At 34.8% G+C, this 27,681-nt stretch overlaps 1 protein-coding gene and 1 non-coding gene across 10 annotated transcripts in view; one reads left to right on the top strand and one right to left on the bottom strand.

Moving 5' to 3' along the window:
• Positions 1-27,681, top strand: part of CNKSR2 (connector enhancer of kinase suppressor of Ras 2) — a 276,605-nt gene that overhangs the window by 89,165 nt on the left and 159,759 nt on the right. For all 9 annotated transcript variants that reach the window (XM_081565963.1, XM_081565962.1, XM_081565960.1 and 6 more), the window contains exon 5: positions 21,660-21,701. In XM_081565963.1, the coding sequence (XP_081422089.1) occupies positions 21,660-21,701 (42 nt within the window). The remainder of the gene's footprint in view (positions 1-21,659; positions 21,702-27,681) is intronic.
• On the bottom strand, positions 14,061-14,167 carry LOC145537342 (U6 spliceosomal RNA). Its single transcript, XR_014076361.1, has one exon. It is a non-coding gene; the product is annotated as a U6 spliceosomal RNA (small nuclear RNA).

The following is a 27,681-nucleotide window of genomic DNA, read 5'->3' as shown; positions in this document are numbered from 1 at the left end:
TTTTGCTATTTACAGATCAGGAAACATTAGGTAGAATAGAGAGAGATGTTTTTACACCTTGAACTTTAAGTACATTTTGTCTTGAACAAATGCAGAATTACCGAAATTATCCCCAAATAATTGAAATACTCCAAATATACTGAGGACATAGAAGGACTTGCTGTACCCTCCACCCACTGTACACTCTGTTGTGAAGAGGGTGCCTTGCCCTTCTTAGGACATTTTGCCCTGGTATAACCCATTTATTTATTTTTTTTAAAGTTCAGTAGCTCATAACATCTGTCACTGTTCCTTCTATCTCACCCTCATTTCCCCGTCACATGTCCTGTTCCACATGTCACTTTTAAGATGTTTCCAAACAGAAAGTTCTCCATACATGAATGTTCTTGGTTCTTGCCTTGCCTACCCCATCCCAGTATGTACCTGACTTGATGTCATAATTTATCTACTTTAACTCTTTTCTGTTGTACCTTAAAGGAAATATTAGATGTAAATTTTTCTTAATAAAGCACATCTTCATGACATTCTGATATAATCTACTTACAAGTATAAAATGGATCACTTTCAGACTAGTCATCCTAAAGCCCTACTCTGATTCTGTCACTTTCAGCAATTTTCCCCTAATCTCCAAACTGATTACAAATTCCTGTCTTTGGAATTCAAAGGACTTCCACGTATGGTTCTAACATAATTTTGATTTTATTCTCTAATTCTCCTTTGTATCTTAATTGTACTCTAGTTCATGTGGATGAGTTATTGTTGGTAAAATAGATCTTGTAGTTTCATCTTTTTATGTTTTGAGGCCGCCTCAGAACATTCCCCATATATCTTTTTATCTCTGCCTGCCAAAATCATGTCCCATCCTTTAAGGCTTCTAGGAAATACCACCTCACTCGTGAAATTTTTACCATTTCTCATAATTGTTTATATTCTCCCTACTTTGACCATTTATATTTAATATAATTACTGATGTGGTTGGGATTAAATTAAATATACCACCCTGCTGTTTGTTTGTCTTCTTTATCTCCAGTCTGGTCTTTGTTCTTTTTTCTGCATTGATTATCTTATATAATTCCATTTTGTCCTTTTTGTTAACTTCTCAGATCTAATTCTTTGTTGTGTGGGCAAAGATAGAAATCTCTTACTTTACATGCGTTTTATATCTTGTCAGTTATATTCTGCTGTGAATCATACTTATCTTTCTTCCATTAGATTGTTATCTCCTTGAAGACAGGAACAATGTGTGCTCATTACTTACTTGTTAAAATAAATTGACCTGAGCCCCAGTTATCTTATATGGTTTAGCACATGCTCATTTATACTCTTCCAGAAAAGTCTAGAATTAAATGCTTGAATTGTTACTCATTTTTATTTCACCTCCTGTGTAAAAGCTGTAGTTCTATCTCTGCTACTCATATTAAGAACCCCAGAGATATCCAGAGATACCCATCACTTTGCATCTCAGTTTATTCATTAATTAAAATATAATTACTGATCCTCATAACCATTTTCCAATGCTAGGATGAAAGTGAACAAAACTTCAGAATCACCATATGCTTTTATAATGTTAGCAACACATATTTTTATAGGAAACTTAATTATAGGCATGAAATAAATGATTATAAATCATCTCTTAAATAATCTACTGTTTTTCTACTGTTATGTGATGACTTATCTTTGATACAAGGTCTTTCTGGGCTCTCTTGTCTGTTGACTCTTATCTTAGCAATAGGAGTGAGGATAAGTAAAATATTGAAATAAAACAGTTAACTGTTTGCTTCTTGATAATGAAAATATGGGTAATTTTAGTTTATTTAGACTACTTTTTTGTGTTTTTAACGAATTTGAGTTAGAAAAATATGAAAAGAAAAAAAATTAAAAAAAGAAAAATATGAAAAGAATGCTATGTACATTGAAGAAATACTGCTTAAGTTTGATGGAAGAGCACAGCATAGATGAATACTTATTATATTTTGAAATCAATTATATAGTTTACAAACAGTCAGTGTCCATCTAATGGTCTCATTCAGCCATTAAATACGCAGTAATCATTGCATTCACTTGGACTTGTATGCATTATCTAAAGACTGAAGTAAACTTAAGCTGCCAGTAAAAGAGACCGATTTGAATAAGCAAAGTGTAGATTAAAAAAAAAAATCTAGGGCATGCATTTATTACTAGGCTTCAAGAAATCTCATCTGAACAGTTATGATGATAGTTATGCTTTGAAATATGCTGTACTTCAAATTATTTTTCACTCAACTTTAATTATTTTTATTCCCTTTGCAGCAAGATGAGATGATCAATATCTAAAAATAAACTGTCACAAATAGATTTTTTTTCCCTTCTTAACACAAAGGGGTGTTACTGTGAAGTAAGTGGAAAGTGCCTTTTGATATTAGCTACTTATATTTTAAGTAATGCAAACAATAGAGGAGAAAGATACCTTCCTTTTAACAAGTTCTGTTTGGAAGAATTTATTTAATCTTACTGTATCTGTTTTTCTTATTTCCAGTTGTGATGGGTTTAGACCGTTAGTTATAGTTGAAGTCTTTAAAAGAGATTCTTCCCCCAGCACCTCTTTCCCACATAAGATTGATTATAATAACACATTTGAGAAAAAAGGGAAACTGCTTTTAAAATCTTAAATGGAAAGAAGTCTCACAAAGAACTGAAGCTGCAGATATTTAGAGCGCTGTCAGCACCTGAAACAGAAAAGTGAGACAGGTACCCACGCACTTCTCAGCATTGAAATACTTGCCATGATGCCTACTCTAATGGGTATCAGCTTAACCTAAAATTATTCTATCTAAAATTTTTCCCGTTCAAACACACACAAAAAATGATTAATTAGATTGTCATATAGTTAAGAAATGGTCATGAAAGTATCAGTTTACAAGGTTCAACTTTGGTGGAACTTAGAATACTTGGGACAAGGGACAGAGGGTGGGAATGATGAGTCCTGGGAGACTTGAGCCTTAGCCCCGTTGTTTCATGCATATACATATGCATAAGTATTTTGAAAATGGTCTTTTTCATTTACTATTGTGCCATAACTTTTTTTAATTTTATGCATAGTTATTAGGTCTCCTGTCCTTTAAAAATGTTTATAAGATAATAATACTTGTTAGTTTAAAAAATACAGAGAACCTTAAAGAATAGTTACTGTCATGTCAATTTTAGCACCAGAAACAACTGTGCCACTGCTATGGTCTTTCCTATAATAAGTGTCTTTAATTAAGTTGTTATTCTGACATTCTGCCAGTTCATTTGTTTAATGTTTTCCCCCATATTTACCTGTCTAATGTATTTTCTTTTTTTTCTAAGTCTTCATTTAAGAAAATGGAAAAATCATCTTCAGAGGTCAACATTAGTAATATGTAATTATGTAATATGTAATTAGTAATAATAATAATAAGTAATATATAATTAGTAACATTAGTAACATTTTTGATGGACATCTTATGTGTGTGTACTAGATGTTTGATGGACATCTAATTATGTGTGTGTACTCTCTAATCAATTTTGTTACCTTTACATTGTTTTAAATACAGATCAGTAAAAGTATACTATTTATGAGTTATTCTTAAGTATACATTTTTAAATAAAAATGCATGTGAACATATTGAGTATATAATCCTTTCTGAAAAGAATGTCTGCTTGAATTTACTCTAACCTGTTTTATCTTAATCCAGTTGTTATTTACTCAAGGTAAATTCCCAGGAGAAAATAAGAGCTTTTTAAGGACTTGATTGAATTGGTATTTATGGTTTAAATTGTTAGGGCATGTATTTATAAATACTAAAAAAAACTTAAAATAAAAGATTATAGAATTTTGTAAAAATAGCCCTAGAAGTGATTTTTAATGTTTTATTAAGGACTTATACAAAAAAAATTTGGCCTGTAAGTTTTTTGATAATAGCTATCATATTTAACTTCATTATATTTTATCCATATGAGTATTACCTCCTTTACCTTCCTAGTTGACCTTTTATATTATTTACTGTTTTATTTTATGGCAAAAAAGTATAGTGGGCTTTGACATAAAGTAGATATGAATTCATCATGGCTCTGCTTTTTACAAACAGTATGAACTTTAGCAAATTACTTCATATTATAATTTTGTCTTCATCTACAAGGTGGATCACTTTGTTGGATTATTATAGGTGAATTTCTGTGAATATTGGAAATTGATCTAGTTCATGATCTGGCATTTTAGTGGGAGCTTAATGAACAGCAATTTTAGTTATCTTTTATAGCAAAAGATCTTTGTAAACCCTCAGTTTGTTGTTTCACGCAAAATTTAAAGGAGTGATTCTCTGCTTACTTTTGGTATTGAGTGGCAATGAACAAAGACCTGGTTCTAAAATGAGTGATTTTTTTAAAAAAGGATTTTGGTTTAATTTCAGATGTGTTTTAGAATTTAAGGCAATTGATAACTATGCTTCATATTCTGAATATTTTGAAATGTCCATGTTCAAATGGAATACAGAAATTAATTTTGATTATTTGTGAATGTGCCCTCCCTATCCACATATTCAAGTAACCTAGAGTTGAAAATGGAAAATTCAAAACAGGTAAAGGTAAAAGGCTAGCGTATAATAGTAAGTTTGTGTTCTAAAAGGGATATTAAGATTCAAGTAGTAGTGAGATACATGTATACTGGGGTAGGCAGGCTACATATTTTATGGTTCATGTGGTAAGTATTAAACCATATGAAAGCTCAGCCAAGATAGTCTATCATTCATCTCAGGCATGGCTTTCAATATTATTTTTGCTGTATTCTCAGGGTTAGTGTTTAAGCCTTCCTGAAACAGACATCCTAGGTGACCTGAAAAATGGACTTGGGCTCTTGGGATTTGAAACTGGGACATTTCAGACCAAAAACCAGGACAAACTTTATATGTAATTTTTAAACAATATGAATTGCATTACTTAGCATACCTGTTGAAGGCAATATGAAAGATGATTCTTTTTTTATTTTATACTTAAGCAATATATTCTAGTTCAATACTCACTCCTTTAAGTTTTCTTCAGTTGTTTTAGCTGACGATGAGAAGCAAAACCATTGTCTTTTTAAACTTTTCTTTATGATCCTAATATATAATGAATCAGATAGTAGATATGCAACTATTAAGCATAGAACCCAGATAGCTTGAAGAATGTTTTTTCTGAAGACAAATGTGAAACCAAAAATTTATAGAATTTTCAAAGCTGAGATTATGTTGTGTGTATGTGCCTGTATCCCTTTAAGGCCTGGAATATAGCATTATAATCAGAATGGATATAAATACACGGAGAAAAAAAGAAATCCTCATTCTTGATGTTTTAAAAAAATGATTATTGATAGCTTTATTATTGATTTTCTGAAGGCTCAGAACAAAAAGTAAATAAGTGATGAAATTATTACATGCTAATAAGACTTTAGGAAAGCACTATTTAGAATATTGGACATAATAATTTATTATTCTTCCAGCTTTCTGACACTTTTTTGTGGAAAAAAACTTTAAAACTTATATAAAATGAAATAGGTTGTTTTTATAGGTTTATTCTTTTACAAACCTGGACTGTGTTGCATATTATCTGAGCGTCTTACCAAGACACTTTTAAAGATGTAGATATTCAATAGTATCATCATTAATAATAACAGAAGAACTGGATGTGTGGTTCCATTAGTATACTAATCAAATTCTTTTAGGTAATAAATGACAGGATACTATTTTTCAGACATCTGTCTTCTCACTATTATATTTTAAAATTTATGTTATATATATATATATATACACACACACACACAAGAATTCTTGTCATATATATGTTGTGAGGCATAAAAATAAATCAAATACTCTTAAATTGGCCATTTAATAGCTAGAACATTACCAATACTGTCTTAGTTTTAATTGTGCTCTTTCTTCTCATTACCTTGCCTCTTCTAAGGATGTTTATTATTTCATATTTTTTTCTGTAAAGGAATTTCATACATTTTCTAAACATTTCATTTAGTTAAGCTCAACTTTGAGCTTTGTACAAATAGTATCACTTTGCATATTACTTTTTTATTTGATAGTGTATTCTGAACTAATTCATGTTTTGTAACAAACAAATTCATGTTTGTTACTGTAGTTCATTCACTTTCAATACATATAATACTTAATTATGTGTATATACTTCAGTGTTTATTCATTCTCCTGACCATGAATATTCGGATATATACTTACATTTAACTATGTATTTAGGAGGATAATTGCTGGATTATATAGTATACACATGTTCATCTTTAGAGATGTACCACATCCTTTTCTCAAAGTTTTATTGCTTATTTATGTAATATACTTTCATTGCCGTCCTATTTTCTGAATTACTACATTTTGTCATACTGTCTTATTATACAGTTCACCTTTCAAGAGGCTTTTAAAATATTCTCCCAAAGACCCCAAGAAGATAGAACATTTAGCATTATTGCTCTATTATATATAAGGAAATAGAAAGATGGATTACACGACTCTTAACCCTTTTAGGTGGTCAGGTTTTCAGAAGAGAATCCCTGATATGCTCCCATTTGTAATCTACTGTGGTGATTCTTTTTAAAGAATCAAGCCAAATGTAATACTAATCCATTTAAGAAAAGATTTGCTGTAGGAGACTTGGTAAAGGCAACTTTTCTGCTTTTTGCACCTGAGTGTCTCCAGTGCCAGGCAAATAAATGTTGAAAAAATGAAAGGATTCATTTTCTCTTTAAAATTTCACCTAAAAAAGGGGTTACAGGATTTTAAATGTTATCACTGTAACTAGTTCTGAGGCTGATGAATACCTGAGAGAGAACTAAACAAAATACTGATTTCTTTTTTCAAAGTTGACAAAATCCAGGTGTATCATGATTATTACAGATATAGTCCTTAATATTTTAAGACTGTGGTGAACAGTATGGAGATTACTTAAAAATCTAGGAATAAAACTACCATATGACCCCACAGTCTTACCACTGGGCATATACCCTGAGAAAACCATAATTCAAAAAGATACATGTACCTCAGTGTTCATAGCAGCACTGTTTACAATGGCCAAGACATGGAAGCAACCTAGATGTCCATTGACAGATATATATGTTGGAATATTACTCAGCCATATAAAGGAACAGATTTGAGTCAGTTGTAGTGAGGCGCATGAACCTAGAGCCTGTTATACAGAGTGAAGTAAGTCAGAAAGAGAAAAGCAAATACATTATATTAATGCATATATATGGAATCTAGAGAAATGGTACTGGTGAACCTATTTATAGGGCAGGAATAGAGATGCAGACATAGAAATGGTACTTATGAACCTATTTATAGGGCAGGAATAGAGATGCAGACATAGCGAACAGGCTTGTGGACACAATGGGGGAAGGAGAGGGTGGGTCGAATTGAGAAGGTAGCATTGAAACATATACATTACCATGTGTAAAATATATAGCTAGTGGGACGTTGCTATATAACACAGGGAGCTTAGTTGGTGTTCAGTGACAGCCTACAAGGGTGGGATAGGAGTGAGGGTGGGAGGAAGGTTTAAGAGGGAGGTATGCTTATGGCTGGCTTATGGAGGTATGCATATGTATGCTTATGGCTGATTCACATCATTGTACGGCAGAAACCGACATAATCCAATTAAAAATAAATTAAAGAATAGTTTAAGGCTGTTTCTTCTATTTCTTCTCCTTTTAATGCTTGTAACTCCTGGGAGATGAGTTGGGTGGGGGCAGGAGGGGGACAGTGTTAATGGCACTTGTCTCCTTGTGAAACTGGTAATAAGATGATGAATTAAGAATTATAGTAGAGAGGAATCAGAAACTTGGAGGGGAGGGCTGGTTTGGGAGCTAAAAAAAGTTCCTATTACTACTGTCCATTCTGCTTCCCACCCTCCCAAATAAATCCATGTATACATTTCCGAGTATCATTTAGAATCCTTTTGTAGCTTAAAAATTCCATTTTTTGGTCTGATAGCAAAATTGAAAACCTGATCCATAAAAGAATATAGAACGTGATATTATTGGACTGTGCACTGTCAAAGCAGTAGTTATCAAAGTACCTAAAGGGGAAAATCAAAAGGTTTTATTAGGTAAATTATTGGTTCTGATTCTGTAAATATTTTGTTGTGTTATCTTGCTCTTATTTAAGTGCTATCTACAAAGTTTTTAAATCCTTTTGAAATGTCTACCCTAGCACTATGCTGGAGAAGGCAATGGCACCCCACTCCTGTACTCTTGCCTGGAAAATCCCATGGACGGAGGAGCCTGGTAGGCTGCAGTCCATGGTGTTGCTAAGGGTCGGACATGACTGAGCGACTTCACTTTCAGGCATTGGAGAAGGAAATGGCAACCCACTCCAGTGTTCTTGCCTGGAGAATCCCAGGGACAGGGGAGCCTGGTGGGCTGCCGTCTCTGGGGTCGCACAGAGTCAGACACGACTGAAGCGACTTAGCAGCAGCAGCAACACTATGCAGCAGTTACTAATATCATAACTATTAATTTCCCTTTTAATGTTTTGCTGTTTTCCACAGCCCTCCATACCCAACTAAATATCTCACTAGGCTTCCTGGTTCTTCTCCCATTTAAACTATCTGCATGAATGCTTTCCTGTCCTGTCTCCCTACCTGCTTTTTAAAATTGAAATGTATTCTGCCCTTGGCTCTTCAGTTCACCTTTACAACCCCTCCCTCAAGCCATGTCATCTGGATAAATCCTATTCCTTATGACATTTAAAAATTATTAGCAATAAAAAAGGGCTGTATAAAGTATAATAGGCGGGCAATGGTACTATTTCTATTTTGAGGTTGGCAAAATGCTTTTAGAACTTATCAGATTTATCCCTCACAATAATCAGGTGAAATAGGTAGACTAAATGTCATTATCTCAATTTTGTAAATGGATAAATGGAATTTTAGAGAGGGAGAGTGATATAGTCAGTTAGTGACATGACCAGGACTTAGATCCAGCTGCTTTGGCATGGTTTGTAATACTTCCTGCTCATTGTTTCTCAAGTTTGGCTTCACCTTGGAATGGAGTAAAGAGCTTTTTATTTAAAAACACAGATATCTGGGTCCCATCCAAGACCTATTAAATTAGACTCTCTTGGTAGGGTTGTAATCAGTTTTTTTTTAAATGATGGCTCAGTTGATTCTAACATAGAGCCAAAGTTGATAACCACTGTGATGTAGTCACATTGCTTTAATGAGATGAACGTGAGGTAGGAAGAAGATGTATGTGATCAAGAACAGTGCTTCCCAATGGTTGGTCCAAGGACTGTGATTCACCCAGGGGAGCTTGTTAAAAATACAGATTTCCTGGACTTCGCTATGGTTTGAATGGTTGAGAACGATGGATCAGGAGGTCCAACTATTTATAGGTGATATCAGCCCAGAGCCTACACTTTTATAAAACAGGCTAAAGTTTTGAATCCACAACTGTTGCTATCAGTTCATAGTCTATTTGGGTCATAAATGCATTTCCAAAAGGATTAGACTTGTTCTTCGAAACATCAAATATGTATGTTATTAACAAAAATGGTCCTTGTGCATTCATAATAGCAGGAGAACCCATGCTAGAAACTAATGTGGTATCAACAGACAGAGGCAGAAACTAGACTTACTAAAACAAGAAGGACTAACATTTCAGCATTTTTATAAATCATATTATGCCTTATTTGGATTTTATAGTTGAATCATTACACAAAATCTGTGACATAGATTTCATACCTACCTTAGATGAAAGGAAGAAATCAAAGAAAATATAGAGCTGCTAGTTAAAAGCACTGGTTTTCTGAGATATTTTGCCCGACTGCTGATGTAGTTTTTAATAACCCTGGCCTCTTGGGTTGGGTCAGAATAACCATAGACGTTAGATAGGTAATTCATAAGAAATTAGACCCTAACACAAGTAAATTAATGGACTGAAATTGTAATCAACAGGGGCAGGTTGAAGAACTGGTCAGATTTAAGTAATTAGGACAACTGAGCATAAATCAAACTGAAAAAAAATGAGGTCAAAATTCTCTAAAGTACAAGATGGGAAAAGACTAGATTTGCATGAAGGTAGTAGAACATAATCTGAGGTTAATTGTGAATTACATTCTGTGAGGAGTGACATAGCACCTCATATTTCCTGAAATGAAGAAGTACAACCTGTAAAATTGATGAAATAGTTGTTCCATTAAACTCTGTGCTGGTTAGGTCTTCATTTGAGTGAGTGTTCTGTTTTTCTCCTTTTTATTTGATGGAGGATTTTATCAGTCAAGATAAGGTTGATTATGCTGTGGTAACAACCTGAAAATGTTAGTGGCTTTTAATAATGCTCATGTCCAGTGCTCATGTTCCATGTCCATCCTGGGTTGCTTTAGCTCTTCTCTACATCCTCTTCATTTCACAGCTCAGACTAGCCTCTTCTTGAATACTGCTTGCAGAGGGAAGAGAGAGTCTGGTGAACTATGAACTGGTAGTTAAAGTTTCTGCATGGAAATAAGACATAGCACATCAACTCACATTTTGTTGAACAAAGTAAATCATAGGACCATGGCCAACATTGGTGGCTCCAGGAAATTTACTTTTCCCTTAAGAAAAGAAAGTATATATTTAGAAATCATAATATAAATCTGCTACAATATTGAACCTATAAGCAATTTCAATATAGCATTTACTAGAATTTTAAGGACAACAGTGTTTATTTGAATATAAGGAAAGAGGCAATAAAACTAGGTGCTAAAATTTTGAATATCATGAAAACAGCTTGGTAAAGGTTAAATTTGAAAGATTTCTTCTTTTCCCTCAATGCTGTGTTTGTATGCATGTGTGTGTTTCTTGGTATTTGAAGTATAGTCTACTGGAATATGGGGTGGTAAGTTTGGTGGGAAGGGGAGACTTTGGTGAGAGGGGGAGACTTCTTGAAATTTTTCAAAGCATAAAATTCTGCCTGATAATCTCTCAGTGTTATGACTAGGAACCACCAAATGGACACTGATTCCATGTAGTATCTATTTTGAGGGTGTACAATGTTCAGCCTAGGTATAAGCTAGTATTATTACCTGGACAATTTAGTATTTTTTTTTTTTTAATAAATTTATTTATTTTAGTTGGGGGCTAATTACTTTACAATATTGTAACAGTTTTTGCCATACATTGACATGAATCAGCCATGGGTTTACATGTGTTCCCCTTCCTGGACCCCCCACCCACCTCCCTCCCCATCCCATCCCTCTGGGTCATCCCATTGCCCCGGCCCTGAGCCCTTGTCTCATGCATCGAACATGGAATGGTGTTCTGTTTCACATACGATAATATACATGTTTCAATGCTATTCTCCCAGAACGTCCCACCCTCACCTTCTCCCTCAGAGTCCATAAAATTGTTCCATGCATCTGTGTCTCTTATTCTGATTCGCATATAGGGTTATCGTTACCATCTTTCAAATTCCATATATATGCATTAGTATACTGTATTGTTGTTTTTCTTTCTGGCTTACTTCACTCTGTATAATGGGCTCCAGTTTCATCCATCTCAGTAGAACCGATTCAAATGTATTTTTTTTAATGGCTGAGTAATATTCCATTGTGTATATGTACCACAGCTTCCTTATCCATTCGTCTGCTGATGGACAATTTAGTATTTGTTATGATTTAATATCATCATCATTGATCTAAAAATATTTATTGAATGCTCAAGTAGATGTCACTTTTTCAAATGTTGGACATAGTTACTAAAAGAAACGGTTCCATTTTGTCTATGAAAGTGCAATCGAAGCAGATAAACAGGGCAAAGATGCATGAGCTTAAGGAATTTTTTAAACTAATACTTGGAATTTGTTCGCATATATTATAACTTCCATTTATTTTCTGTCAGTCAGAGGTATGGTCTTGAATTAAAGAATTAATGTTTGAATGATATTTTTATTTCCAGTGGGGTGTGGTATTAATCTTTGCTTGAACTCTTCAGTTGGATTTGTCACAAGGGAAAAATTCTCTCCCGATTTTAGACGCTATAGATTTTCTTTCCATTCTCCAGGCAGGAATACCAGAGTGGGTTACCATGCCCTCTTCCAGGGGGTTTTCCCAACCCAGAGATTGAACCCAGGTCTTGCTCATTTTGAGCGGATTCTTTACTGTCTGAGCCACCAGGGAAGCCCAAGAAGACTGGAGTGGGTAGCTTATCCCTTCTCCAGCAGATCTTCCCTATCCAGGAATCAAACCGGGGTCTCCTGCACTACAGGCAGATTCTTTACCAGCTGAGCTACCACGAAGCCCTTGTGATATATTAGATGGTCATTATAGTAAGTAACTTGAACATGTGGAAGCTAGAGAGACTTATTATTACAAAGAACTTTTAGCTTCATTGAATAAATATGAAATTCTTGATATCTTTTACATAATGCTAATCTTTGTGCTGAGAAAGCCCCAATTATTTTTGTTGAAAATATCTGCTGAGATCATGCAAATTGAAGTCTAATACCAAATTTGTGTTTAAAATGATTTTAAAACTGTGAAACTCAGTCTTTTTGTACAAAATAGGAGTGTGAAGAAACTAAGTGTACTGTGCTAGTTTGTTTAGCAATTAGTTTTGTTTTTGACATATGGCTTTAAAGTTTCATTTTTATACCTAACCTATAAAACCAATGTTAAATACTTACTATGGAATATGAAAATAGAGACTCAATGGAATAAAATAATCATAACTGATGAATTCACATTTATAGCATATACAGAGCCCCTGGAGATATTAAAGAGATAGTGCAGTTGAATACAGGGTTCCTTTTTTGAAAATATTGGCAATCTAATGGGAAAGACCAACAATTAGATCACTGATAGAAACATAAAATGCATACAGTTAGAGTTGTCTGATGGGCCATTCAAGACCATTTTGGATTTGTTGGATTTGCCTCAATGGTTTTTGGATTTGTCGGAGAGCCACTTAGATGCTGAAAAAAACTCACTTCTGCTTATACCTCCAAGTCTGTATATGCTAAAAAATTAGTTTCCACATTCATCCAACTGTTGGAACATTAGTCTTTCATTGTCAAGTAAAAGATGATTGATTAGAGTCAAGTGGGGTTTCATTTTAGATGAACTCCTGTGTGAGAACTGGAACAGAACTTTGGAGAGGAATATGATCCAAGATGCAGAAGAATATAATTATGTTCACCAACAGAAAGACTAAGATGATCTCTAAGGTCATGCCCACCCACATTCTCCTCCTATTCTTGGTTTATTGCATTTTTAATGTTACAATTCGTAACTGTATTTAACCTAATGAAAACCTTAGCCAATTTTTAAAACAGATCATTTTAAAATTTCAATAGACCCCACCCTTCATGAACATTCTTCTCATTTCTGAAATAACATCAGGAAGACTAAGAAGTTTGTGATCATTGAGTCAGTCACAATGGTGAAGGGACTGCCAAGGAAGTAATTGTTGGGTTATTATACTTTTGCCTTGTTTGCCAAGGACATTTATCTGAAATGAGAATTAAACTATGGCATTTTGATAACATATTCAGGAAGGGGGTTACTGCCTGTCCATTCACCATGGACATTCTTCTTTTCACTTGAAGTATTCAATCAGCTTTCAGTCTCTGATGAACCTTAATTTAGTTTGAACTTTTATCTTTCATCCATTGCAAATCATTTATCATTGGCCCTGCTTTCTCTGTGCCCACAAAGCTATGTGATGGGTACTTGGAATTCATTTTTCATGCTCTTCTGTATTTTATCTTACAGAGAGAACTGGTGTTATTGTACTGTGTGGCTACTGTAGATGTCATAGTAGACATCTACTATGAAGGGGAAAAAAGATGAAGGATCTGGTTAATGACTGGGAATTAAATCCCTTCATGATTTCTTCCCAGATATTGCTTTTTCTGTTTTTTGTTTCTTGGTAAATGGCTTTAACTTTTATTGGATGTCTCTGTAACACTTTCTCCAGTTACTCCTGACCGCATAACTTCCTCCATCTCTCTTTTTTTAATTAATTTGTTTTTTATTGAAGGATAATTGCTTTACAGAATTTTGTTGTTTTTTGTCAAAACTCAATGTGAATTAGCCAAAAAATATGAACGCTTCACAAATTTGCATGTCATCTTTGTACAGGGGCCATGCTAATCTTCTCTGTATTGTTCCAATTTTAGTATATGTGCTGCCGAAGCAAGCACTGTCTGACTCCTAAACATTATCTGATCTTGTCCATAGCTGTCTTCTCACTACACATATTCTTTGTTGATGAATTCACTGTTGTTTCATTTTTCTTGTACCTTTAACTCTCTCTTTAATGTAAATATTTCCCAGCTTGGATGCTATTCTAGATCCAATTCAGCTTTTTTTTTTAGCTACTTGCTGAGCAGCTTTGTATAGCACTGGCCAAAAAGTTTGTTTGGGTTTCCGTAAGTTGTTTTTTCTGTAAGATGTTACATAATATCTTACGGAAAAACCCAAATGAACTTTTGGCTAACCCAATATATGGCCTCTCAGCCATTTCTAATTTTACGTGCCCAAAATAGAATTATTTTATTTTCTCTAAATTCTCTCCTCCTATCATCTCTACAGTGTTATTCATCCAGTTGCTCAGACTTGAACCCCAGGGTAATGTTCAACTTTCCCCTCCCCATTATTCTCTGTACCTATGAATTAGTTACCGAGTTAGCTCATTGCTGGCTACGTGTATCTCATCTACCTTTTCTCATCTCCCCTTCCGCCATCATCACCTCAGTTCAAGTCCTGATTACATATCATATTTTCTATTGAAAAAATATTCCAACTGACCTCCCTGCCTCCAATTTTGCTCCCTTCCAAATGCATGACTACTTACTTCTTCGTCATTTTCATGAAACATACATTTGATCACAGTCTTCCCATACTCAAACATTTGTGAGCACTTCTTTAGCAGAGTAAATTGCGTATTTCATCTTCACCAGAGATGAAATGTCTACTTGGTATGTTTTGGAAGATAACACAACTTTGAAGAGATTCTTCTGAGACATGGCACCAAAGTTGTTCTTGTAACTAAAGGAAAGGAACAAGAGAAAAAGAACTATGAGAAAAGAAAGAGATGTCTGTTTGAGTTGTTAAGGTAGACCAGAGAATTTGAACTATAGTCTCATCCCACCACCCCTGTATTTTGTTAAAACACACACACACTCATGCTTACCATTCACATTGCTGTTTAATACCAACCATGGCACTAAGTGTAAGCTATCCTGACTTCAGCCTCTTCCAAATGAAAGTCACAAGAAATTGTCAGGGGACTGAGTTAAGTCTTTGCTACCCCAATGGAAAGTGAAAGTGAAATTCGCTCAGTGTGTCTGACTCTTTGCAACCCCATGGACTATACGGTCTATGAAATTCTTCAGGCCATAATACTGGTGTGGGTAGCCTTTCCCTTCACTAGGGGATCTTCCAAACTCAGGGATTCAACCCAGGTTTCCCACATTGCAGGCAGTTTTTTTACCAGCTGAGCCACCAGGGAAGCCCAGGAATACTGCAGTGGGTAGCCTATCCCTTCTCCAGCAGATCTTCCTGACCCAGGAATCAAACCAGGGTCTCCTGCATTGCAGGCTGATTCTTTAACAACTGAGGTACCAGGGAAGAGGGGGCTTCAAAATAGATTGCTTTACAGAAATAAAGTTTTTATTCCCTTTAAAACAACAAAATTCCCCCAGCCTGTCATTGGTAACTCTCCCCAATATAACTCTATTTTCTAGACTTTCTTTCTCATTGCACTCACCTCATGTATCTTAGGCTCTAGCCAAATTGATTTCCTTATCCTGATTGTGTGCCTTTGTTCAGTGTGTTCAGGTAATTTGGCATGATCTTTCCCCCTGAACCCCCAATTTCCAGACTTAAAATCTATTCAAGCTCAGCTAAAATACCATCTCCTTCAGAAGATCATTCCAGAGTTAAGAAGTCAGAACTTATCTCCTTTTTTATAGGATCACCTATTAGCATTTATCTTGTTTAACTTGTATTATTATTTGAATAGCTTCACCTACATCTTTACTAAATAATGAAATAATGATGGCCAAGGATCAAGTTTAATTTATCTTTGATCACCCAATAGTGCCTTACAGTGAATTGCGTTTAGAAGATGCCAAAAAAAAAAAAAAATTCTGGTGAATGGTATTGTGACTTGGGGCTTCCCTCCTGGCTCAGTCGTAAAGAATCCGCATACCAGTGCAGGAGGCATAGGTCAGGAAGATCCCCTGGAGGAGGAAATGGCAACCCACTCCAGTATTCTTACCTGGGAAATCCCATGGAGAGAGGAACCTGGCAGGCTACAGTCTGTGGAGTAGGAAGAGTCAGACCCGACTTAGCGACTAAGCAACAACATTGTGACTTGAGTGAATGAATGATTGAGTAAGAGTATAACACTAACTCGTTACATGAATTAATCAGTGAAGCAACATAGTGTAGAAATTTTGATATCTTGATAATAGAATATGTGAGGTATTTAGTATGTAAGTACCCTTATCAAAGATTTGCATGGCTGTATTATTTAAATATTAGTTGAAAGCAAAGCAATTAATGACCTATATACTGTTCTTGTGACTATCTATAATACACAGTTGATGAGATGTATTATTTGTACTGAACATTCTAATCACCAGGTGACAAAGTATTTAGCATCTATGGTAAAATATAGGATAGAATTTTTTTATGTATTCTACTCAGTGTAGCAATTGGATCGTGGTTTCACTAAAAGGATAACTGATTATGATCCTGTGGGGTGATCTTACTTTCCTAAGGAAAAATTGATCAAAACTGAAGAAACACTCCTCATTTTATAAATATTGTCTTACCAAGAATTTGATGCATTTAAATGTGCACCACATCATTTGTAAAAGCATTATACATAAAAAGGATAAAGAAATTCAAGTGTTATTTTGCGTGTACAGTAAAAGACAGCATGAGCTACTAAAGAGAATTCCTGGGAGTGTATAGTGGCACAGCTCTAAATCCAATTTTAAAATCTAAATTTAATCCTAACCTAAAAATAAATAGAACGTCAGAGGTGTACCTTTCCATAGTGTGCATAAGTTCAGAAAATGGAAATTTCTTCATATCCAGTGCAATTTTATTTTTAAAACTTGGGGTATGATCTTTTAGGAAAGGATTTGGCCTTAAGTGTTAATAAAACTCCCACTTCAGAAGCAAATATTTTAAAATCACGTTTGATGGAAATAAAATGACATACTGATGAGATGAATCCCCCCGAAGTACCTGCTGTATGTATGCTGTGTGTGTGCACTCAGTCATGTCCTACTCTTTGTGACCTCATGGACTGTAGCCCACTAAGCTTCTCTGTCCAAGGGATTCTCCAGACAAGAATACTGGAGTGGGTTTCCGTTTCCTCCTCCAGGAGATCTTCCTGACCCAGGGATCGATCCCGTGTCTTTTGCGTGTCCTATATCGGCAGGCCAGTTCTTTACCAGAGCACCACCTGGGGCACCTCATAACACAACACAGTGGTTCTGTTGAATTTTATTAAGAAATATATTAATATTTTAAATTTTATTTTAGTTTAAATTTTTAAACTTTTATATGTTGATTTGTGTAATTTTGTGGCTTTTATAGTCCTAAAGTTATTAAAATATAAAGCTTCTTGAAGACTGTAGAATTTTACATATTATAACTTATTTAGGTGAATGCCTATCTTCTTAAACTATGCTTCTCTAAGCCATGTTTTATTCATGTTTGTATCCTTAAAACAGATGATTAATATTTGCTGAATCAAGAGCTATACAGATAAATAGCTGTATACGTCTATCATATATTATCCAATTAGTTTAATATATTCAGTACTATTAAACTTACTAAATATATTTGGCTATATTTAGTATATTTACATTTTAGCTTCAAACATATTAATATATTTAATATTTAGTAATATTTACTATTTCTCTCCATTATAGTTATCCTCCTAGATACTCAAATTGTTCCATCTCTGCCCAGGGAGAATCTCTTCATATTGACTTCTGAATCCTACTGACACATTCCTTATAATTGTTAATAGCTTCTTTCTATTTTGTGTCACAATATAATTCATGCTTCTCTTGTACAATTCCTATCCCAGTTTGGTATTAGCCATTTTCCAAGAAATCCTGTGAAATGGTTGTTTGAATAGCACCAATTGTGGAGGGTTCATTAACTACTAAATTGGTCATTGTTTCTATGCTTTTTTAGTGTACAGAGCTAAGAGAAACATACATACATATATACATAAGAGACTCTAAGGTTTTTACTGATATTCTTATGTATGTGTCTGCTTTCTCCCGTGCTAAAATTACTTACCAGTGTCACCAAAAGTGATAAAATGTTCAGTTCAGTTCAGTCGCTCAGTCGTGTCCGACTATTTGTGACCCCATGGACTGCAGCACGCCAGGCCTCCCTGTCCATCACCAACTCCCACTGAGTCGGTGATGCCATCCAACCATCTCATCCTCTGTTGTCCCCTTCTCATCCTGCCCTCAATCTTTCCCAGGATCAGGGTCTTTACAAGTGAGTCAGCTCTTCACATCCGGTGGCCAAAGTATTGGAGTTTCAGCTTCAACATCAGTCCTTCCAATGAATATTCAGGAGTGATTTCCTTTAGGATGGACTGGTTGGATCTCCTTGCAGTCCAAGGGACTTTCAAGAGTCTTCTCCAACACCACAGTTCAAAAGCATCAATTCTTCAGTGCTCAGCTTTCTTTATAGTCCAATTCTCACATCCATACATGACTCCTGGAAAAACCATAGCCTTGACTAGATGGACCTTTGTTGACAAAGTAGTGTCTCTGCTTTTTAATATGCTGTCTAGGTTGGTCATAACTTTCCTTCCAAGGAGTAAGTGTCTTGTAGTTTCATGGCTGCAGTCACCATCTGCAGGGATTTTGGAGCCCCAAAAAAATAAAGTCAGCCACTGTTTCCACTGTTTCCCCATCTATTTGCCATGAAGTAATGGGACCGGATGCCATGATCTTAGTTTTCTGAATGTTGAGCTTTAAGCCAACTTTTTCACTCTCCTCTTTCACTTTCATCAAGAGGCTCTTTAGTTCCTCTTTGCTTTCTGCCATAAGGGTGGTGTCATCTGCATATCTGAGGTTATTGATATTTCTCCCGGCAATCTTGATTCCAGTTTATGCTTCCTCCAGCCCAGCGTTTCTCATGATGTACTCTGCATATAAGTTAAATAAGCAGGGTGACAATATGCAGCCTTGACGTACTCCTTTTCCTATTTGGAACCAGTGTGTTGTTCCATGTCCAGTTCTAACTGTTGCTTCCTGACCTGCATACGGTTTTCTCAAGAGGCAGGTATTCCTGTCTCTTGAAGAATTTTCCACAGTCTGTTGTGATCCACACAGTCAAAGGCTTTGGCATAGTCAATAAAGCAGAAATAGATGTTTTTCTGGAACTCTCTTGCTTTTTCGATGATCCAGCGGAGGTTGGCAACTTGATCTCTGGTTCCTCTGCCTTTTCTAAAACCAGCTTGAACATCTGGAAGTTCACGGTTCATGTATTGCTGAAGCCTGGCTTGGAGAATTTTGAGCATTACTTTACTAGCGTGTGAGATGAGTGCAGTTGTGCGGTAGTTTGAGCATTCTTAAGTATTTCCTTTCTTTGGGATTGGAATGAAAACTGACCTTTTCCAGTCCTGTGGCCACTGCTGAGTTTTCCAATTTTTGCTGACATACTGAGTGCAGCACTTTCACAGCATCATCTTTTTGGATTCGAAATAGCTCAATTGGAATTCCATCACCTCCACTAGCTTTGTTCATAGTGATGCTTCCTAAGGCCCACTTGACTACTGTCATGTAATTGTTCACTTGCTTCATCTTGTAAGACACACATAGCAGTTTCAATAAAACAGTAACAAACTAACAACACTACTACCAACATTGTGGTTACTGAAAATAGTATAAGTGAAAATAGTGAAAATCGCTCAGTTGTGTCCAACTCTTTGCTACCCCATGGAGTATACTGTCCAAGCCTGAAAATAGTATAAGACTTTCTTTAACGATTCTTTTTTTTATCATACTAGGAATGTACAGATAAAGTATATTGTAAAGAAACTTGAAATAGTTATTTTCCGTGTGATTATTCTATCACAACACAATATACATTTAGATCATATTTACTTTTTTCCTTGATAAGAATCCTTTTCAATTGTGAACATTTAATCCATATCATTTGATTCTAGGAAGGTAGGTAATTAATGAAACTTTATCTGTTACAGCTGAAGCTAGCTGTAGAGGCAGCATGGGGGAACTGGGCAACTTCCCAGCTTTTCCCAAGTTATCTCTTCCCAGTGTAATTGTGTTTGAAGTTAATTCTGTAAAATTGGACTCTTCCAAGTTCAGATGTAAGTACACATGCACTTTCCAAATATAAATGTTTTATCTACACCTTGCCTCCTCTGTACACATAATTCATTCATACTTAATAAAGAATTGACTTTATATGATTATATAGACTTAGATGTGATTGTTTGTAACAGACTTCTCCTTTGGCACAGGAGCCCTTCTGAATGGTGAGACCCAGTCCTTAAGTATTTCTATTAGTTTGTGAAATGAATTAGACCAAATTTAATGTTAAAAAAATTAGCCCCCAAAAGAATATGTGCTTCTTCTGGCAAGGTATTGTGATGAAATGGTGTTACCAAAAGCTATGTTGAACAAGATTCCTATTTGTCAAAATTAAATTCAGGGGGAAAAGTGAAGTGGATTCTCATTCCTTGAAATATGCAGTAGTTTGGAATATATATTTTTTTCAAAATTATCTAGCCAAATAACCAGTTAACTTTATATTTTGAGGTAAAAGTTATTAGTTTAAAATTATTAAATCATGCAGAGCAACAATAATTCATAGTTAAAATGTACTTATCATTTTCTGTATGTCAGATAGTGCTGAGCTATTTATTTCATTTCCTCATTTGATTCTCACACATCACTATTGGTTTACTGCTATTATCATGCCCATTTTATAAATTCCTTGAGTAAACTATACTATAGAAACAGAGTTTCTAAGCAAAGATCACTTTGCTATATTACTGTTTATTATAAGTCTAGCAATTGCAGATAAAAAGACAATGGAGAATTTTTTCAAATAATTTTTTGTAATTTCAGAGACAAATTTAGGTAACAACTATAAACTTAGTATTCATTGGTAGCATACATTAATTTTAATTGCATAATGTAAATATGTTTAATATATTATTAAGTATTTTTGAGATTATGTATATGACTATTGAAATTAATGTTAATATTTTTCTTAATGTTCCAATATATAATACATCGGTATTTGAAATGTTGGACATATTTCAACAAAATACATGTATTACATGTATAAGTTTAGACAGGAAATGATTATAGTAATTTTTGCATTAGTTGCTTTTACATCTATTTAATGTATATTGTCCTTTATTATGTGTGTTTAAAATTAGTAAAATTAGAAAACACAGTTAAACAAAAATTAAAATATCCCTATAACTGACCATCAAAGCAAATCAGTGTGAATGTTTTAGTATATTTATTCCAGGCATTTTCCCATTCTAACTGCTGTTTTTGGTTGAGTTTTCAAGACTTTTTCAAATTGTAGTACAGTTCCTAAGAAAGTATTTTAAAAGGAATGTTTATTTTTTTTTAAAATTAATATATGTGTTTCTTTTTTCAGGATTGTACTGTCTATGAAACAGAGAATAAAATTCTTCATGTGGTAAGTATACTTGGATTTATTTTCATCTTCGTTACAAAGTATGTATTCCTTTGCTTAACTAGTTATGAAGTAAAAAAACTACAGCCTGTGAAAAAGTGAGCCCTGTATGTTTTATAGGGAAAGTACAAAAGAATCAAAACATAATAAGTTGCATTCTTTTTTAACTTAATAGAAAAATATGATACAGTATTTTAAGACTATAGTATGTAGCAAGGTTAAAATGCCATAAAATAAAGAATCTAGAGAAAAGGCAATTTGAAATAAGAATTTTTCACTTTTGATCTGTGACAAAAGGAGATCAGAGAAAAATATTTGTTTTTATAATAGAGATGATCCGCCACTGTTGTCATTTGGATAAAATACTTCATAAAATGATCAAACTGCCTTTACTCTGATTCTGTATTCACCAACCTTCTAAATTTTAATTTGGCCATATTTATTGAATCAACTAATGACTTTGCATGTATTTTGTCTTATTACTAAAAATATTGAGTATGAGTACATTATACTTGGTAAAAAGGCATCTTAATGAAGTTTGCTGTTTTTCTTTGTAAATCCATTTCTTGGTTGATGCTCATCTGTCCTAATAACTTCACCTCTATTAGAAATGAGTGACAACATAAATAACAGTGAAGAAGTTTAGAAATGAATGTAGTATAATATTTACTTTGATTATTTTCCATTTCAGCTAGTGAGAATTTAAAGATTATGTCTGATAATGATTGGGGTTTCCCAGGTAGTAGTAGTAGTGTTAGTTGCTCAGTCGTGTCTGACTCTTTGCAGCCCCATTGACTGTAGCCTGCCAGGCTCTTCTGTCCGTGGAATTCTCCAGGCAAGAATACTGGAGTGGATAGCCATTCCCTTCTCCAGGGAGTCTTCCCCACCCAGGGATCCAACGCAGGTGGCACAGTGGTAAAGAATCCACCTGCCAACGCAGGAGACACAAGAGATGTGGGTTTGATCCCTGGTTCAGGAAGATCTCCTGAAGTAGAAAATGGCAACCCACTTCAGTATTCTTTCCTGGAAAATCCCATGGACACAGCTGAGTGACTGAGAATGTATGCTGATAATGTTTGAGACAGAGATTGGCATTAACCAGTCAATTCACCTCAGAAAGCACTTGTATTTTCATGTTACTATTCTACTTCCTATCTTGGCCTTTTTATGCAAGAGTGGCCCAGCCTTCACTAGAAGGTTGTATACTTGTATATTGCTTTTCTCACGATAAGAATTATTTTTTTAAGAAAATAACAAAATGTGCAGTGTACCACTTGGTATATGATGCTGGAATACTTTATTTTTATCTTTTTTCTTTTTTTTGACACAAAGTTAACTTTACAATGAAATACTTTCTTTAAAACTAAAATGTCAGAGAAGTCTCTTTCTGGGTTTCCTGTAATATAGAAGGACATCAAACATTTCTCACTCTTCTGGAGGCTGGGCAATCCAGGATCAGAGTACCAGCAGATTTAGTATCTAGTGAGGGTCTGTTTCCTGATTCATAGAGGATCCTTACATAGTGGTAGAGGCAAAGGGATTCTCTGGAGTTTCTTTTGTAAGGACTCTAATCCCATTCAAGAGGGCTCAAAACTGATGATCTAATTACCTCTCAAAGCCTCCACGTCCAGATACCATCACATTGGGGATTAGGTTTCAGTACGTGAATTTGGGAGGAATACATACTTTATGGTGAACAGATGGTGAGGAATAAAAAAGTATATGAGTTCTAACTACTATTTTTAAATGAAAATTTGTAATGATAAATCAAAAAATAATACTAATATCATTGAACACGCTCTGTTATTTCTAAATTAAACCACAAAGACTACCATTACTTTCCAGTGGCAGTTATCCTCAGTAAACAAGGATTTCCTGTAACACTAATGAAATACAAATTTTCATCTGTAGATTCATAAACATGAACACACAAATTTATACAGTAGCACACTAAAAATATCCAAATGGTACTTAGAATCTGATGTAATGAGAATGGACATACCTTGCCGCTAGGCATGTAAGTTCATAAAACCTTTTTTAGTTGATTTTAAGACTCAAAAATATTAATACTAACATTTATGTAGTATTTAAAATATGCCTCAGGCACTATTTTAAATGCTCTGTATAAACTAACTCCTTTAATCCTCATAGCAACTTTATGAGGTGGTTATTATTCGTGTCATCTCTATTTTACAGTTGAGGAAACTGAAGCACTAAGAGGTTAGACAACTTTCCCCAAGTGACATAGTTGGAATGGATTTAAGACAGAATTTTAACTCAGGCATTCTGGCCCCAGAGTTTGTATTCCTATACGGAATCTAGTCTAAAAATAAATTCTAAAACATAGTAGCATTTTCTATGGAAAGTGTTTATAGCAGCATTATAAGTAATAATGAGAAATAGGCAATAATAGGTTAATGCTTCAGTACACTATGGTGCATACAAAGGATGAAATATTTATTTGTACTATGTGAAGTTATGTTTGTGAATATATGATTTATGAATAAATTATCCTTAAATTTTATGAATACACCAAAAATATCTTTTGACAATATTCATGAAAGATTCTAAATGATAATGTTAACTAAAATCCAGACTAAAAGCATTATAAACACAGAATAAATCACCATTGAAAATTGAAATAAAAATATTCTTTATTAATATTTGCTTATTTATTTGGTAAGATAATAGCTGATTTTTGTTTGTTTGTTCTTTCAAATGTCATCCCAAGTTTCTTCAGTTAGTGTTACTTTTAAAATTAAGTAAGTATTTATTATATTTATAATCCTGATGGCCTTTAATGGATAATTTTATTCTCTATGTTGTGAGATTGTCAAATGTGATTTGGACAACTTTTCACCTAGATTTCCTGTTCACCTTTTTATCCTTAAAATTGGAGAGAGTTGTTTATATTTAAAATGATAAAGTAATAGACTCTGAAGACCAAAAAGCTGGGTAGAAAAGAGCATTGGTTGGTTTCAGTGGTAGACAGAGCTATCTTTTATTCAGTGAGACTGAGTAAAAGGAGATGGGACAGCTTGGATTTCCTTGGAATTTTGCCTTAAATATAGTGATATAGATAGCAGAGTACAACCATAAAGGACAAAAGGAAATGCAGGTATTGGTATACTATATATCTGAGTGATTGTCACCTGATGATAAAGAGTAATTTATTTCACGTCTATTGATTTGATCTTTCCCTCACAGTGAGGCTTTGGCCCTGGGCACACATTCCCTGGTATGTTGGAGCCCATCTGTTTTTCCTCTGCACAAATACTTGTTTCATACAGTAAATCAGTTGCAGGGAATCTGGAAATCTCTTCAGTTTTGGGCCCTACTTTCTCCTCACTCCCACCTTTCACTACAATATAAAACTGGAGCGTATTGCTGAGAAGCCATTTCAGACCTTGTGCTTTAGCAGACTTATTCTGCTTGTCACAGCTCTGCTGCTCGCCTTGGTGAGCTGGGAACACCTGTCAGCCTTGATAAACTCATGAAAATCGCAGGCCAGGCATTGATTGTTAAAGTCACATTGTTTAAATCAGATTGTACTGAGCTCAAATACACCTTTTACATTAACCAGCACTTGCTTTGTACTAACGGAGAAGGCAATGGCACCCCACTCCATTACTCTTGCCTGGAAAATCCCATGGACGGAGGAGCCTGGTAGGCTGCAGTCCATGGGGTCACTGGGAGTCGGACACGACCGAGCGACTTCACTTTCACTTTTCCCTTTCATGCACTGGAGAAGGAAATGGCAACCCACTCCAGTATTCTTGCCTGGAGAATCCCAGGGACGGGGGAGCCTGGTGGGCTGCCATCTATGGAGTCGCACAGAGTCGGACACGACTGAAGTGACTTAGCAGCAGCAGCAGCTTTGTACTAGCATTTTATTGCACACCTCTTTTTAAGATGAGAGGAATAAATAAAGTAAATACCTATTTATCATTTTAGTGTTAACACTATCTTTTCATTGTATAGTACTTTACAGTTTACAGGTCATTGTTATGAATGCTGTCTCTTCTCTCTCCTCTTTTCTCTCCAAGCTATAATTTTTTTTCATTTCTTATTTAAGTTTGATCATGAATTAGGCTTATTTTGGCCTGTTAACTATTTGTTTTATTTCACAAATATTTCGTGTATATTTTATTCCTTCCTATAAATTTATGCATTGTTTACCCCTAAACTACATTTGAAGTGATATTACTGTCCCTTCTCTGTATCTAGACTAGAAATGGCTAAAACTGAATAGAACCAATAGTTAGGTTAAGAGAAGAGCCTGGAGTAGAAAATTAAAAGCTCATTTTAGACTTTGCCCTACCATCTATATTATGTCATTTATCTAAGCATAGTTTCCTCCTAATCTCCCCAAACCTTGCAGATGTCAGTACTAGTGCAGCAGCATGCTCCATAATAACATAAAAGTCATCGTATTAATATTTTATCTTTGGAGATTTCTTCATAACAGTGACAGTCTAATGACTTTATAAAAATAGTTTTATATTGGGTCCCTGATGCTGTAAAATGACAGCTTTCCCAATTATAGACTCTTCTCTTAAATCTGTGATCCTGAGCCATTGCAAACTGAATGTTTTTGTATGGTTGACATTTGGTTGTAACTGGAGCATTTAAACATGCAAATTATGGTCAATCTCATTAAAACATGAATTCTAATACTGGTTTTGTAGATAGAAAGCATTAAGATGCTTCTTTATTTTGAAAGTTAATGTGACCCTTCCATTTTGGCCTACTTTACTATCTTTGTGGTCACCCTAAAAAAACACATTAACTCTATTACTGAAATAGGCATTGATTTCTTGAGTGTTGTATTAGATTATCTTCAGCTTTTGGCACTTTGGTGCTTTATAAATTATTTTAACTATAAAATTAAATTCTCCACAGATGATGTCCCATGTAGGAATGAAGAAATCTAGTTAGAATATGATGGGGCAAAAAAAAAAAATGTGTATGTACCAATGGGAATGTGACCACACATAAAAAATTAAAATTATTTGTATTCAGTGTCTTTTTAGTTTGTCTTTGTGATTTGGATACACAGTATGTAAGTTGGTATATATTTGTGGATGTTTTTGCTAACATCACATTTGCTGAATGCATTATGCATTATAAAATGCTTTCATATTCAGATTGACTCTGAATGTACAATCCTCTTTATCAAAGAGTATTTGTTTCAGTTGTTAAGTCAAGTGAGGCCAAATAATGTAGTAGAAAGAGCAGCAATTTGAGAGTTAAAAAGATTTTATGTCCTGACCCCATTCTGGCACTTACTAGCTATGAACAAACTAAATTAGCCTTTCAGATTAAGTTGGGGTTAGTGGAGTGTGTTTGATTTCAAAGATCTAAACGCCATAAATCTTTGGTGACTCACAAACTCAGTAAAAAACAGTATGGCCACATAAAGAGATGATTGAAGGATTGTCTTAATCTAAGATCATTCTTTATGTGATCAAAGACACTGTTTTTTTAAAAAACTATAGTTATTGTCACTGTAAATGTAAAGATTTCTTCAAAAAGATAATTGAATCCATCTGGAGACAGAAATTACACAGTTGCTTAAACAAGGGAAGTTTAATCTAAATAATTATTAAATTGTGGTGGAAGAATACCTCTAAAGCATGCCCTAGGTCTAAGAGTACCCAAGGAAGGACAGCTTGTAAGCGGACACCGTTCCTCCACGCTGAGGGTCAGAGCTCATTAGAACAATCACATTGCGCCTTCACTGCGTTGCCTAACCAGAGCTGGTCCAGACAAGCAGGAAACAACCTTCCAGGATACAGGCAAGTGATGCTGGTAGGAGTCCTTAGAGAGGGAAGCTGCTGCTGTGAGTGTGATGCTGACAGGGCGACAGCATGGTGGTCAGTGAGCCCACACTGAGGCTATGAGGTCACTGAGGGACTACATAGTCTGGGCATCATGGATGTCCCCACACACTTCTACTAACAGACCTTGTACCAGAAGCAAG

The sequence above is a fragment of the Giraffa tippelskirchi genome, chromosome X, assembly GCF_054371585.1.
Source record: "Giraffa tippelskirchi isolate mGirTip1 chromosome X, T2T-mGirTip1v1.2.pri, whole genome shotgun sequence".
NCBI classification, from domain to species: domain Eukaryota; kingdom Metazoa; phylum Chordata; class Mammalia; order Artiodactyla; family Giraffidae; genus Giraffa; species Giraffa tippelskirchi.
This window is presented reverse-complemented; position numbering and strand designations above follow the sequence as displayed.